The following is a 16,060-nucleotide window of genomic DNA, read 5'->3' on the forward strand; positions in this document are numbered from 1 at the left end:
TTTTTTGGGAGAAATTAACAGCAAATATCCCAAAAGCGAAAGAATTGATCTTATAAAGAGAGCTGATTGGATCTTGCCTCGAATTGTAAGGCAAAAACCCATATCTGGAGTTCATACATTTTATACAGATGCCAACAAACAAGGAAAGGCAGGTTACAAATCAGAAAATTTAAGTAAGTGGTTCAAAGTCCTTATAATTCAGTTCAAAAATCAGAATTGTATGCTATTCTGTTGGTATTAATGGATTTTTCAGAATCTCTCAACATACTAACTGACTCTCAGTATGCTGAAAGAGTGGTGTTACATATTGAGACTGCAGAATTTATCCCTGAAGCTTCAGAATTAACTTCACTATTTATTAAATTACAAGATACAATCAGGAAAAGGAGTCATCCTTTATATATAACTCACATCCGATCTCATACTGGTCTGCCAGGCCCTCTAGCAGAAGGCAAAGATGAGATTGATAAATTATTGATAGGAAATGTGCTGGAGGCCTCAGAATTTCATAAAAAAACATCATGTCAACAGTAAAGGTTTAAAAAAGGATTTTTCCATAACCTGGCAACAAGCCAAAGAAATAGTAAAGAAATGTCCTACTTGTTCCTTCTACAATCAAAAGCCATTACCAGCAGGATGTAACCCAAAGGGTACTCAGAGGAATGAAATCTGGCAGATGGACGTGTTTCATTTTGTAGAATTTGGAAAATTGAAATATGTACACCACACCATCGATACTTATTCAGGATTTCAATGGGCAACTGCTTTGAGTTCTGAAAAAGCTGATTCTGTAATCATTCATTTGCTAGAAGTTATGGCCATCATGGGTATACCTGCACAAATCAAAACTGACAATGCTCCATCATATGTCTCTGTTAAAATGAAACAGTTTTTTGCTTATTACAATATAAAGCATATTACAGGTATACCACATAATCCTACAGGTCAAGAAATTATAGAAAGATCAAACAGAACTCTCAAGGATATGCTAAATAAACAGAAAGGAGTAACAAAAAAAACCCCAGAAATAGACTGCATAATGCTCTATTAACTTTGAATTTTCTGAATGCCAATGAGAAAGGAACAACAGCTGCAGAGAGACATTGGATAATAGAAAAAACTACAGAATTAAATCAGCCTATATACTTTAAGGATGTGCTGACCTCAGAATGGAAACCAGGGTATGTATTACGTTGGGGACGAGGTTTTGCTTTTGTTTCTACAGGAGAAGATAAGCTGTAGGTACCATCAAAATTGATAAAGGTTCTATTTGAACAAGAGAAACCTCTTAATTAGAGGAGGTGATAATTCATCAACCAGCATGAACATCCAGTTTAAACTAACTTGTACCAGTAACACATGCCTTTTCATTTAATCAGATAATAACTTGCCAAAAAGGAACATCCCCAAATATAGTCTTGGGGAAAGGTTTTTGTTTTTGTCTTTTTGTTGTTGTTGTTGTTGTTCTATTTTTTTCTATATTTATTTTTTTTAACAATACTATTCAGTTCTACATAATAGCCACAGATTCCCTTGTACTCTCCCTTCCTGCCCCCCTTCCATTCCCCCCAGCCCAACACCCATTCCCACCTCCTCCAGATCAAGATCCCCCCCTGAGACTGGGATTGACCTGATAGACTCAGCAGGCAGGTCCATTCCCCTCCTCCCAGACTGAGTCAAGCGTCCATACATATGCTCCAGGTTTCAAAGAGCTAACTCATGCAACGAGCCCAGGACCTGCTACCACTGCCTAGATGCCTCTCAAACAGATCAAGCCAATCAACTGTCTCACCTATTCAGAGGGCCTGATCCAGTTGGGGGCCCCTGAGCCTTTGGTTCATAGTTCATGTGTTTCCATTCGTTTGGTTATTTGTCCCTGTGCTTTATCCAACCTTGGTTTCAACAATTCTCGCTCATATAAACCCTCCTCTTTCTCCCTAATTAGACTTCAAGCACACCACCCGGGGCCTAGCCATGGACGTCTGCATCCAGATTCCTCAGGCCTTGGATGGGAAGTTTGGCACAACTATTAGGGTGTTTGGCCATCCCTTCACCAAAGTAGGTGAGTCCCGGCTGTCTCTCGACCATTGCCAGTAGTCTTTTGTGGGGGTATCTTTGTGGATTTCTGTGGGCCTCTCTAGCACTTTGCTTCTTCCTTTTCTCATGTGGTCTTCATTTACCATGGTCTCCTATTCCTTGTTCTCCCTCTCTGCTCCCTGGACTGCATGTTGGCGTCTCCTGAATCAGCCTTCCTCTTCCCAAAATTCTCCTTGTCTGCTTTTTTTTGCCTATACTTCCTGTCTGGCTACTGAACAGTCAGCATTTTATTAAACCAGTGTACAAAAGCATTATCCCACAGCAATCTAATATATAAGAGAAGAAGGTTTTGAAAGCTTGACAATATGTATATAGATGATCTTACTTACTTAAATTGTACCATGTAACTTGTTGGTAATGGTGCATACCTTTAATCCTAGCACTCAGGATGCAGAGGCAGGTGTATTCTGTGAGTTTGAGGTCAGCCTGGTCTACAGAATGAGTTCCAGCACAACCAGACCTACACAGAGAAACCCTGTCTCAAAAAGAACTAAAAAATAGTACTATTTATATAAATTGGAGCCAATGTTTGTTTACAGAAATGAAATAATTATAGTACAAATGAAATAAAAGTTCTTAGCACAAGATAGGTAAAATACGTTTTTAAAAAATAGAAATGAATTTTATTTTTTTATTTTTATTTTTTTTTAAATTTTATTTATTTTATTTTACAATACAATTCAGTTCTACATATCAGCCACGGGTTCCCCTATTCTCCTCCCTCCCACCCCCTTCTCTTACCCCCAGCCCACCCCCCGTTCCCACCTCCTCCAGGGCAAATCCTCCCCCGAGGACTGTGATCAACCTGGTAGACTCAGTCCAGGCAGGTCCTGTCCCTTCCTCCCAGACTGAGCCAAGGGTCCCTGCATAAGCTCCAGGTTTCAAACAGCCAACTCATGCAATGAGCACAGGACTTGGTTCCACTGCCTAGTGGCCTCGCAAACTGATCAAGCCAATCAACTGTCACACCTATTCAGAGGGCCCGATCCAGCTGGCGGCACTTCAGCCTTTGGTTCATAGTTCATGTGTTTCCATTCGTTTGGTTATTTGTCCCTGTGCTTTATCCAACCTTGGTTTCAACGATTCTTGCTCATATAAACCCTCCTCTTTCTCGCTAATTAGACTCCCGGCGCTCCACCCGGGGCCTAGCCATGGACGCCTGCATCCTGATTCCTCAGACCTTGGATGGGGTTTCTAGCACAACTTAAGAGTGTTTGGCCATCCCATCACCAGAGTAGGTGAGTCCCGGCTGTCTCTCGACCCTTGCCAGTAGTCTTTTGTGGGGGTATCTTTGTGGATTTCTGTGGGCCTCTCTAGCACTTTGCTTCTTCCTTTTCTCATGTGGTCTTCATTTACCATGGTCTCCTATTCCTTGTTCTCCCTCTCTGTTCTTGATCCAGCTGGGATCTCCCGCTGTCTTTCCCTCGACCCTCGCCCTTCATTGCTCCCACTCATGTCCAGGTTGTTCATGTAGATCTCAGTCATTTCTCCATCACTGGGCGATCCTTGTGTCTTTCTTGGGGTCCTGTTTTCCTGGTAGCTTCACTGGTGATGTGAGGACTGATATCTAGAATATATAAGGAACTCAAGAAATTAGACATCAAAATGACCAACAGTCCAAGTAAGAAATGGGCTATAGAACTAATCAGAGAATTCTCAACAGAGGAAACTCAAATGGCTGAAAGACACTTAAGGAATTGCTCAACATCCCTAATCATCAGGGAAATGCAAATCAAAACAACTCTGAGATACCACCTTATGCCTGTCAGAATGGCTAAGATCAAAAACACTGAAGACACTTTATGCTGGAGAGGATGTGGAACTAGGGGAACTCTTCTCCACTGCTGGTGGGAATGCAAGCTTGTAAACCACTTAGGAAATCAATATGGGGCTTTCTTAGAAAATTGGGAATCAATCTCCCCCAAGATCTAGCTGTACCACTCTTGGGCATATACCCAAGGAATGCTCAATCATACCACAAGAGCACTTGCTCAGCTATGTTCATATCAGCATTGCTTGTAATAGCCAAAACCTGGAAACAACCTAGATGCCCTTCAACCGAAGAATGGATAAATAAATTGTGGCACATATACACAATGGACTACTACTCAGCAGAGAAAAACAACGACATCATGAGGTTTGCAGGCAAATGGATGGATCTAGAAAAAAATCATCCTGAGTGAGGTAACCCAGACTCAGAAAGACAAATATGGTATGTACTCACTCATAGGAGGATACTAGATGTGGAACAAGGATTGCAATCTTATTTAAAAATTATCTACTGATGATTTAGAACCTTTAAATGATATTTTGAAAGGAGATAATGATGCTAATTCGCCTAGACAATTAACTAAAAAAAAAAAAGACACGTTCTTTCACAGGTTGAAAATGCTATTCAGTATCAACAAATACATTACATTGATTAGGATCAACCTGGACAAACATATATCCTGCCCACTAGACTTACTCCTACAGCAATATTATGACAAAACAGTCCTCCTTTATGGTTACATCTTCCTCTTTCATCAGTTAAAATGTTAAATTCATATTAAGAACATGTAACATGTCTAATATAAAGAGTCAAATTAAATCTAAAAAATATTTTGGCAAAGAGCCTGAGATTATTAATATGCCATTCACTCAACAACAAATTGATTGGCTATTTCAAAATAATGATTCTTGAGCAATTGCTTTTGTTCAAGTTTTAGGTCAAATTGATAATCCTTTTCCTGCTGGTAAATTATTACACTTTGCATGGATCATTCTTTAAATTTTCCTAAAATAATAATAGAAATTCCAATAAAAGATGCTGCTTTGATTTTTACTAATGGCTCATCTAATGGAAAATCAGCCTATGTCATCAATAAAAAAAGGATATACAATCTAGACTACTACTGCTTCAATTCAAATATTAAAAAAAGAGGAATTGTGGGAGCCCACAGTGACTCAGTTTCCCATTTGAATCTGAAGTCTATTCTGAGTCAATAGTGTTCAGGCTTGCTTGTTCCAGGGCTGTGAGAAAGTCCTGACTAGCCCATGGGAAGGAACACACGGTCTAGTTAGACACAGGCTGCTGCTGACCTCAGGCTGCTGACATCCAGCTGGGAGGTACATCAAGATAGAAAATGAAATGGCCTGCTCCTTGACCCAAGGACAGGGTCGACATGGTTGAATTCCTGTGCTATGCACTGTTCTACTTCTGCCCTTCAAGTTTACATATAAACTGCCTGTGAAATAAACTCAGGCACTGTCCGGCATTGACTGGCCATTCCCTCGACTCTGTTCTAACTTTTTCATTGTCTCCACAATCCACAGGCCTCCACACAGCTACCTGGTCAACTCTGGAGTTAAGGAATTAGCTCTGAGCTCTCTCTCAATGCCTTCCATTTTGTCTCCCATTCTTCAGAGACACAAGGCAATCAGAGATTCGAGCAGGGTGGAAATCCAGGACATCATCAGGGGTGAGGAGGGTTAAGGCTCCTGGGCTGTCTTAGCATGCCCTGGCTGTGCCCACCTCCTGTGGCTTATCTACTTAGCAGATTCACTGATTTTCCTCACCCATGTCTCTTTGCTCTTCACTTTGGTCTGAGCTAACCCACTCAGGGTTGGAATGCCCAGGCTTGGGAAGGGCTACAACCCCTCATCAGTGAGGGACATGGGGAGGGACTTCAGGATCAGAAGTGATCATGGAAGCTGGAAGGTCTCTCTTCCAGTTAAGTCTGGTGGCCTTAGGACTTCTTGGTAGTGACAGAAACTGCTCATGTGAGCTGAGAGCTTTGCAGACCCCAGGCATGCAGACCCCTTCTCTGGACCTTTGCTCTGCTCCAGGAGGCCAACCAGTCTCTTGGGACAGGCCAGATTTTGACTGTCCTCATCAGTGTCTACCTCTAGGGCTCTGCCTTTCTCCTACAGCACCCTAAGGATTTTGGGATTTTGGGTTACTAATGCCAAGTTTGGCAAGTACAAGCACAGTCCCCCAGGTTAGTCAAATTGCAGACAAACAATGAGCACTCTTGAAAGGTATCTTGCATGTACAGTGTTTAGCATATCCTTATCCTTTAAAATCTGAATATTGGGGTACTGAGGAGATAGTTCAGTGAGTAAACATGCTTGTTGGGCAGTGTACGGTCCCAAGTTTGGATTCCCGGCACCCACATAATTCTAGCCCAAATACAAAGCATCAGGTTCAGTGACCCTGCCTCAAAGAACAAGGTTGGGGAGCTGATAAGAAGGCCCCATGAGTAAGAGCACTTCCTCCACAATCCAGAGGACCTGAGTTGGGACACCCAGTACTCAGGTTAAAAAAATTTCTGAATGGCTATGAGTGTCTATACTCTCAGCATGGGACATGGTAGTCAAAGAGACAGACAGATAGCAAGAGCCCTTTGGCCAGCCGGCCAGCCCAGGGGGAAAACTGGAAGGCCAGTGAGAGACATGTCACCAGGCACTAAGGTAGACAGAGATAAAAGAAGAAACTCTGTGTCCTGCTCTGACCTCTGCATAGTGATATGCATATGTAACATGGAGATGCTCCCAAACATGCTCGAAAGCATGCATGCATACACACACTTCAGTAATGACAACAGAGGCATATTTTAATTTTGTGCTATGTTTACAGGTCTCACTATGTAACCCAGGCTAGCCCTCAGCCTGGATTGTTCCATCTCGGCCTCACAACTGCTGGAGATTACAGGCAGGCAACACCACACTCAGCTATAGTTATACTTTAAAATGGAATGTTTGGAGCCTGGTTTGTGGTGCAGTCCTGTAATCCCAGGAGGTTGGCACAGGAGGATCACAAATCCAGACCAATCTGGCTACAGAGTCACTTCAAGGTCAACTTGAACAACTTAGTGGAACTCTTTTCTCAAAATATAAAGCCAAAAGTGGGTTGTCCTGGCATGGAGGCTCATGCCCATAATGTCAGCCCTCAGGAGGCTGAGGCAGGAAGGTTTCTACCATGAAGAAGTTCAAGGCCAATCTGTTTAACCTCAATCTGTGAGATCCTGTTTAAAAAACAAGTTAAGTAGGTACATAGATAGGTAGGTAGATAGATAGATGATAGATAGATAGATAGATAGATAGATAGATAGATAGATAGATAGATAGATAGACAGATAGACTGAAAGACAATGAAAGACAGTTTGAAAGACAGACAGACAGACAAATAACCTATGTCAGGCTCCATTCAACTCTCTGAACTTCAAAATAAGTAGTTGATGGCCTGGAATGGCTCTGCAGATAAGGGTCTTGCTGCCAAGCTTGGCAGTCTGAGGTTGGTCCCTGAGCTTACCCAAGGAAAGAGAGAAATGACTTCAACAAAATGTTCTCTGACCTATGCAGGCATGCCATGGCACAAGGTACTCCCCATTCAATAAACAATGTGCAACAAGTAAATAAATAGGTAAATGCTTGGGTTATACTTCCACAAAAATATTATGCATTGGTTATCTAAAACTCAAATTGAATTGGCTATCCTTTCTACATTTCCTTGGAGGCTGGCCAATTTGGGATGCAACTTAGCAAGTCAGAACAACAAACCTGGGGTTAAGAATAGTCTAGAAGATGTGGAGAGGGGACTTCTCCTCTTTGCTTAGTACAACAGCTGCCAGGGAACTCCGACTTCCACTGGACAACACCAGTAGAGTAGGTTCTGTCTTGCTGGACACAGAGAACGCCCACTGAGGTCAAGGTCCATCTCTGGTCAATTTGCCTGAGCAGAGGGGTCTCAATGTGGCTGCTGACTCCTCGGAGTGAAAGGGGAAGAGGCCCCAGATGGGAAACGGTGAGCTGGACAGACCCTGCAAAAGATTCAAGAAAGGATGAGTGCTAGGGTAGAGTTGGCCACCTGATACAACTGTCCACCTGGACCAGACTTCCTGGGAACTAGAGGATAAGGCATGTGTCCCAGAGGGGTGGAGGCAGAAAGAATCTGTGGGTCCCAAGGAGAGGCTGACACACCAGGGCTAAACCACTTGGTACCTCCTTTTCTTGGGTTATAAATGGGCACTGTAGTGAGGCCTCAGGACTGCCTGGAGGACTGAGGGCTATGTTGAGAACTCTGTCTGCTCAGTTGGTGGGAGCTGCTATGAGCAGTGTCTGGAATGGATATGCATGACACAGGTGTTTTAAGTGAAAACTCTGAAAGATCTCAGGTAACAAGCCATAAAAGGAAGAGAGGTGCGAACTATGTGGCACATTCTGCCTGTACAGACCTGGACACTTTTTCCCTGACAAGCCATGAGCAGGATGCATCTGATTTCCCCTCACACATGCACAGGACTCTGCACATCTCATGTACTGGGGACAATCATATTTCTTGGCTGTAGGAACCTGCTTGGTCTGGATTTATAGAAATCAACAGTGTGACCACATTCTCCCTCTTTCAGTTCTGAAACCGCTGTGGCCTAGTGGGATTCAACAGAATTGCAGAGGACAGCATGGACTGTGAGGTTCATTTGTTCAAAAGCAGAGATGAGGAACACAAATAGAGTCCCAGGATGTCCCGGATATATACCATATTCTTGCAGGAAACCCTGCGAAGGGCGGGACTGTGGAGGTCCCACAGGTACTATAGTTAAGTGGTGTCAGGGTATAAAGGAACCACCCAAGGGCCTCAGACCACACAGCACAGGTAAGGAAGGAGGTGGAGCAGGAGAGGCCTGAGGGGAAACAGAGGATGTGTTGAGCCAGATAGAGACTGAACCATGAGGGAGAGATAGAGGGGTTTGCAATGTGGGGTTTCTTTAGGAGTAGCTTTAGACTTTGTGGAGCCCAGTGTGATATGACATCATGAGATCTCTTGCTAAGAGATGAGTTGGAATGGAAGCACCATGACATTGGGGGTTTGCAGTGTGGGCATGTGGGTGAAACCCTCCCAGGGCCCTTCTGAAGCCTTCAGAGACTGTGGAAAAAGAGGGTTCCCAAATGTTCCCTTGTCTCAATCTGGTGTGTTGTTATCCCAAATCTGGTGTCTTTTCCTCAGAGCCTTTTTGAAGTCTTGTGCCCCAAACCCTCAGGAGCCATGCTGCTGTTGCTGACCTTGGCTCTCCTTGTTGGTGCCACCTGCAGAGCCCAGAGTGAGTATCTGAGCCTCCTTTGTGGCCTTCACCTCCTGTGTCCTGTCCTAGGCATAAGGGGCTCGAGTGTGAGAGTGGCCCTGAGTGTTTTTTGCCTCACTTTCCCCAGATGTACTGGCCAATAATATCGGCACCTATTTCTACATTGTTGATGAAGGGAAGGGGGAAATCAAGTCCATCCGGATCTTCTATACAGCGACCAGAAGCCTCAAGGGGTGAGTAGGGTTCTGCCTCTTTGGCTTCCTGTAGTACTCCCCAGCTGTGCCTGCTCCTGTGGCTTGTCTAGAACCCTCACCTGAGCTAGCCCACTCAGAGCTGGAATGCCTAGGCTCAGGTAGGACTAGACAATCCTCAGAAAGTCAGGTGGAGATGTACGTCCGACTTTGTGATTCAGAAAGGATCATAGAGGCTGAAGGGTCCCTCCTCCACATAGTTCTGGTGTTCCTAGTCCTCCTTGGCAGTCACAGGAACTGCTTACATGGTCTGAGAAACGTCCCTGCCTTTACAGGACATGAAATGAGTGAGGTTCACTCTCTTACTCTGGACCTTTGCTCTGCTCTAGAAAGGCCAGCCATTCCCTAGGGACAGGCCAGAGCTTGACTGTCCTCACCAGCTTCTTCCTCATGAGGTCTGCTGTGCACCTAGAGTGCCTCAAATGCCTTGTGCTACTGATGCCAAGTTTGTTAAATGCAAGCACAGTCCCCAAGGTTAATAGAATTTCAGATGTATGGATGGAAGTTTCTCAGTTCTGCCCGGTCCTACAGGAGCTGTAATTATAATCATCATTCAGAGGCTTAATATTATTTACAAACTGTTTGGTCTATGGCTAAGGTTTATTGCTAGATAGCCATTAAATCTTAAATCAATCTATTTCTGTTCATCTATGTATAGCCTTGAGTCTCGTGTCTTTAGTATGTTCTGGTAATTCTTAGGCCCTTGGCGGCTTGGAGCATCTCCCCTCACTTTCTTCTCCCTGTTTTTCAGCTTGGATTTCCTGCCTGGCTATTACCTGTCTTACCACAGGCCAAAGCAGTCTCTTTATTAACCAATGGTAGCAACACATAATCACAGCATGCGGAAAGACATCCCACAGCACAGATGATCAATGGATGTTCTTTTACTGTGTCTCCTGTGTATTATTTAGTTCGTCTCCATCATTTAAACATTCGAAGTTGGGAGACAGGGAGAAGGCTGAGCTGAAAAAATGTTTGCTGTTCAAGTACGAGGTCTGAAGTTTGGGTCCCCAGGACCTGTGTGAAAGCTGAGAACTGCAGCACAAGTCTGTAAACCTCAAGCTGTGGGAGCAGAGACAGGGAGATCCTGCTGACTTGGCTGGCCAGAGTCTTACCCAAAAAGCAATTCCAGGGTCACTTGGAGACTCTGCCTAGAAAAAATAAGGTGGCATACCTGGAAAAATGGCAGAGAAAGTAAGAAAGAACATTTGCTCTGCCAACACGAAGACCTGAGTTGGATCCCCAGGATCCGTGTAAAAGGAAGGATAGCCTGGCAAGATGGAGGGGACTGTGAGTTAAGCACTAGGGCAGCAACAGGAACATCTCAGGAGCTCTTGGGCAGCCAGTCTAGCTGCAACACTGAACTTGGGTTCAGTGAGAGACCTTGTCTCCAAGCAGTAAGGCAGATAGCCAGAGAGAAAGATAGTCAGTGCCCTGCTAAGCCACTGCATGCTCAAAACATGCATCACAGACAGACAGACAGACAGACAGACAGACAGACACACACACACACACACACACACACACACCACCACCACCACCACCACCACCACCTCCACACACCACACCATCACCACACCACACACACCACCAGACCACACACCCCACCACAACCCACACACCACCACCACAACACACACACCACCACCACAGCACACACACCACCACACAACCCACACACCACCACTTCACACACACCACCACACAACCCACACACCACCACTTCACACACACCACCACCACAACACACACACACACACACACACACACACACACACACACACACACACAACACACACACACACACGGACAGTGATCAGGGAATATATCCAACAACTAACTTTGACCTCCACAACACAGGTAAACAGACATGTATACATGGCCTACACAAACAATTCAGAACAGACAACATGGTTATTCCTACCACTTTTGTGGCATTGGAGGTTGAAATCAAGACATACCACTGTGTTTTGTCTTAGCCATTAATTTTATGAGACAGGGTTTCATTCGGATCCCAGGCTGGTGTTAAGCTTAGACTACTCTATCCACATTGTCACAACTGGTGGAGAGTCTATGGCTATGCTTTTAATGCAATATTGGAGGCTGGCCTGGTGGTACAATCCTATAATCTCAGTTACCCAGGATGCCGATGCTAAAGAATATCAAATGTGAGGCCAAATTGTGCTACAGAGCCCCTCAGTGTCAACCTGGACAACTTAGTAAACCCTGTCTCATAATAAAAAGCAGACAGAGGGTTGGAGGCCAGCTAGGTGGATCATGTCAATAATGTCATAACTCAGGAGGCTGAGGCAGGAGGATTTCCACCATGAAAGAAGTTCAACAAATCCTGGCCACAGAGTGTGATCCTGTTTCAAATCAAGAAAAAAGAAAGAAAGAATGGCTGGGGGAAATGGTACTATAGCTTAGTGGCTGGCCTAGAACATGTGTGACCCTAGGTTCGGTCTCCAGTACCACTAAAGAAGTAAAAGCTGGCAAGGTGGCACTGGCAGGGAAAGGTGCTTGCTGGCAAATCTGACCTGAGTTTGAACCATGGAACCCACACAGTGGAAGGAGAAAACAACATCCCAATGGTTCTCCTCTCACCTGCACGAAGGCCTTGGCACATGTGAGCCTGCATGGAGGGACACACACACACAGAGAGAGAGAGAGAGAGAGAGAGAGAGAGAGAGAGAGAGAGAGAGAGAGAGAGAGAGAGAGAGAGAGAAACAAAATAAATAATAAATCAATGTCAGAAATAGGCAAATAAACCATGCAACACAAAATCTGCTTACAATGGAAATTACTCATGATTTTCTGAATTTCTAGTTGAATTGGATATTCTTCCTGAGTGTTAACCTGTGGTGTGATTTGGTATGTATTTTATATTGCAAGAGAAGGAAGTTCACATTAGCAATAATTTAGAAAACTTCTTTGCTCTGTAGACAGCTCCCAGGGCTCTCCTGTTCCCTCCTGCCAACACTAGGAGAGATGACCCTGTCTCCCTGGTCTCTGCCTGTAAGGTCTGCTGACCTGAGCAGAGGAGTCTCATTGTGGATGCTGCCTCATTTGGGTCAGACAGAGGAGGAGGCTCCAGATGGGAAATTGTGACTTGGGCAGACCTGCAAAGGATTCAGGCTCAGAATGTCCTGCAGTGGTAGATCTAGCCACCCAGGCACAGTAGCATGACTTGAGCCAGGCCCTATGAAGACCAATGAGAAGTAATGTATGTGGAAGAGGCAGAAGGAGAAAGGCCTCAGGCTGCCATATCAGAGCTGGGCGTTTCTGGTGACTGGACTGTGAACCAGGAACCAGGACAGGGTACAGTTATGAGTAAGAACAAGAATACTTGAGGTTGTACTGACTTGATTTCTCTCCAGCATCCAGCTGCAGTTTCAAAATCAATGGAGTGATATTGAAGGAGGCCGATCAAGCCATTTTGAAGAGTTTCTGATGAATGATGACAAGTATGTAATAAAGGTTCTTGGTAGTGTGGGACTCTGCATGAACTCTCTGACATTTATTACCAACAAGGGGACTGAGTTTTCCTTTGGTAAAAAAAAAAAAAAGAATGACCAATTGCAGAGAGTGGAGGTCCAGACAAATATCTACAGACTATCAATGGTGTATACTCACACATCTGCCTCCAAGGGATAGGCTTTAAATGGAACGATAACACACTGATGCGTCCTGGAGAACCAGTGCCCATCCCTGGCAGTGCCAAAGGGAAGGAAGATAGCAAAGACAAAAAAAGGATGAAGAAGAAGAAGAAGGAGGAGGAGGAGGAGGAGGAGGAGGAGGAGGAGGAGGAGGAGGAGGAGGAGGAGAAGAAGAAGAAGAAGAAGAAGAAGAAGAAGAAGAAGAAGAAGAAGAAGAAGAAGAAGAAGAAGAAGAAGAAGATGGCGATGATGTTCATAACAATTTTGAGGAGTGGAAAGATGAGAAAAAGTAGTAGTGAGCTCAGATCTCAGTCCCATATCCCCACATTGTATGACCCCTTCTCAGCCAAGCTCACCCACCTGGAGGGACCAGTGTCCCAGGTGACCATGGGCTGGAGGAGGCAAAGCCCAAAAGACCCTGTATCTCTGTGTCCAATAAACTTCGTGCATCCATATGAGCCTGAGTGGTTCTTGTCACCAGATGGGATGGTTTGAGGCCCCCCAGAGCCTCCTGTACCTCCCCACTTTTTGGACCTGCACCCTTGAACTGAGTCAGGGTTCACACAGAAAGACCCTAGGTCAACTCAGCAGGCCTGAGGGCCCCAGAATGAGGCCAGCATCCAGCCACTGCCTGTCTCAAAGCACCTCGGGGCCTGCAGGAAGAGCTCGATGTGTGTTGACCAAGCTGGTGGGGCCTGGCTTTGCAGTGGTCCCCTGTAACTGTATTTGAGCAGGTGCCACTGTCTCCTGTTCCTCTCCAGACATCCCAATCTCCAGCCACCTCTTCCCTTCCCTTGTCCTGTCCTGGGCACTATCCTCCCTCACAAAGCTAGGCTGCCTGTGTAAGTAGTAAGTTGTTACCACTCATTTTCATATGTGGTGCTCTCAGAGTTCATCAGTTTCAGACCAGCAGGAGGTACTGAGCCCCTCTCTCCCTAGCCCAGAGCAGGAGAGATCCAGGCTGTCTGCTATGTGTCTGTACACAGGGCCATTTAAGGGTCCATCTCAAGCCCCAAATTATTCATCAGATAAGGCTCTGTTTCTTAAACCAGTAGGACAGGAAATTGGGGATGGGCCAAGTCCTAGCCTATGGGAGAAGAGGACAGGAGTTTCCAAAGATTGGAGGACTTTAAGAACCATTGTCCTTACAGGCAGGACAAAGGCCTTGTGGCTGGGTTGGTGTCCCAGTCTCCCCACTGAAAGACTTGCCTGACTACAGAAGATGACCTGTTCAGGTTCATATCCCCCATTATTAGGAGTCTTTGCTAGGGTCACCCTCATAGACTCCAGGGAGTTTCCACTGCACTAGGTTTCCATATTCCATATTCCATAGACTCCCCCTCCCAATTCCAGTCTTCTCTCTGTGTACTCTCTCCCTCCACCCCACCCCTGGCTTGACCCTCCTCTCTTCATCCCCACAAGCCCCCAGTCCACCTGCAAAGTCTATTCTATTTCCCCCTCCCAGGGAGATCCTCGAATCCCCCCTTGAGCCCTTATTGTAACTTAGCCTCTCTGTGTCTGTGGATTTTGCCATGGGTATCCTTTACTTTATAGCTAATATCTACTTATAATTGAGTGTATACCATGTTTTTCTTTCTGGTTCTGGGTTACCTCATTCCGGATGATTTTTTTCTAGTTCCATCCATATGCCTGCAAATTTCATGATGTCTTTTTTTTTCTTTTGAACTGCTGAGTACAACTCCATTGTATAATGTGCCACATTTTCTTTATCCATTCTTTGGTTGAGGCACATCTAGGTTGTTTCCAATGTCTGGATGGTATTAATCAGCCACAATCAACATAGCTGAGCAAGTGTTCTTGTGGTAGGATGGAGGGTCCTCTGGGTATATGCCCAGGAGTGGCAGAGCTGGGTCTTGAGGTAGATCAATTCCCAATTTTCTGAGAAGCCACCATATTGATTTCCACAGTGGCTGTGAAGATTGTACTCATGCCAGCAATTACAAAGTATTCCCCTTGTTCCACATCTTCTCCAGCATGGGCAGTCACTTGTAATTTCGATTTTAGCGATTCTAACAGATATAAGACGGAATAACAAAGTAGTTTTGATCTGAATTTCTGTGATAGATTAGAATGCTGAACAATTCTTCGAGTGTTTTTTGGCCATTTATGAACCCCTTGGAGGGGGAGGAAGGATTGTAGAAGCCAGAGGGTGTTAGGACACCAGGAGAACTCAGTCCACAGAATCAACTAAGCAGGGCTTGTGGGAGCTCCCAGAGACTGAAGGGACAGTCACAGATGCTGTTTTGGTCTGAGCTAGGTACTCTTTTGTTGCGGGCCGCAGGAATATATCATAAGAACTCAGCTGGTTATGGCAAAGTCACTACCTGGAGGGATCATGGAATTCCTCCAGAGGAAGCCAAATCCCAAGGAGTTTTTGGTGTTACTTGGCTTGTTATATATCAGCTGTCTTCTGTTATGAAAATCATGTGTGCCTTCATAGCTTTCCCAATTGACTTTTCCCTAAGAAGGACTAACAGTGTAGACTGAGCACTCTCTGGACATACACATTCCAGGTAATTTGGAGAACAGCCTCAGGGAAAGGCTTTCTCTGGAATCAGATTATCTCCCTTAGTCACTTTCAAGGACTACAGGAAACACCACCCAGGTGGGCGCCCATTGTTAGTCCCAGGTGGACTAACAATGATAACAGCCCACATGCAAGTCTCCTGACTTACGGTAAATTCCACTAGGAGACACCGCCTAGGCGAGGTGGACCTTAAGTAATAGCTTTACACAATTTAGCTCGGACCCTCCCTTTTATATACCGGGACTTCCAGGGCACAGGGGGAGAAGAGAAAAGAGAATGGAAGAACTAGATGGGTAAGAACTTGAGAGGAACGAGCTGAGATGGGGAAGAACTAAATTGAAGAGCTAAAAGAGAGGACTAGAGGAACGAGATGGAAGATGAGGAAGAGCCAGATGGGGAAGAACAAGATGAGGAAGAGCCAGATGAGAGAGAAGGAAACGGGAGAGG

At 45.0% G+C, this 16,060-nt stretch overlaps 2 protein-coding genes and 1 long non-coding RNA gene across 3 annotated transcripts in view; 2 read left to right on the forward strand and 1 right to left on the reverse strand.

Moving 5' to 3' along the window:
- Positions 1 to 13,198, forward strand: part of LOC121826426 (prostatic spermine-binding protein-like) — a 69,909-nt gene extending 56,711 nt beyond the window's left edge. The window contains exons 3-4 of the mRNA XM_076577983.1: positions 9,286 to 9,391; positions 12,787 to 13,198. Of these exons, the coding sequence (XP_076434098.1) occupies positions 9,286 to 9,391; positions 12,787 to 13,063 (383 nt within the window). The 3' untranslated portion in view covers positions 13,064 to 13,198. The remainder of the gene's footprint in view (positions 1 to 9,285; positions 9,392 to 12,786) is intronic.
- LOC121831612 (prostatic spermine-binding protein-like) overlaps positions 1,948 to 16,060 on the forward strand; it is a 32,931-nt gene continuing 18,818 nt past the window's right edge. Inside the window, exon 1 of the mRNA XM_076577980.1 lies at positions 1,948 to 2,062. The gene's annotated coding sequence lies outside the window, so the exon portion shown is untranslated. The remainder of the gene's footprint in view (positions 2,063 to 16,060) is intronic.
- The window catches only part of LOC143274537 (uncharacterized), a 32,968-nt gene continuing 20,011 nt past the window's right edge, over positions 3,104 to 16,060 (reverse strand). The window contains exons 2-3 of the long non-coding RNA XR_013053176.1: positions 7,639 to 7,898; positions 3,104 to 3,664 (exon numbers count right to left, since the gene is read on the reverse strand). This is a non-coding gene — a long non-coding RNA (uncharacterized LOC143274537). The remainder of the gene's footprint in view (positions 3,665 to 7,638; positions 7,899 to 16,060) is intronic.

Source organism: Peromyscus maniculatus, chromosome 8, assembly GCF_049852395.1.
Source record: "Peromyscus maniculatus bairdii isolate BWxNUB_F1_BW_parent chromosome 8, HU_Pman_BW_mat_3.1, whole genome shotgun sequence".
Lineage (NCBI taxonomy): Eukaryota > Metazoa > Chordata > Mammalia > Rodentia > Cricetidae > Peromyscus > Peromyscus maniculatus.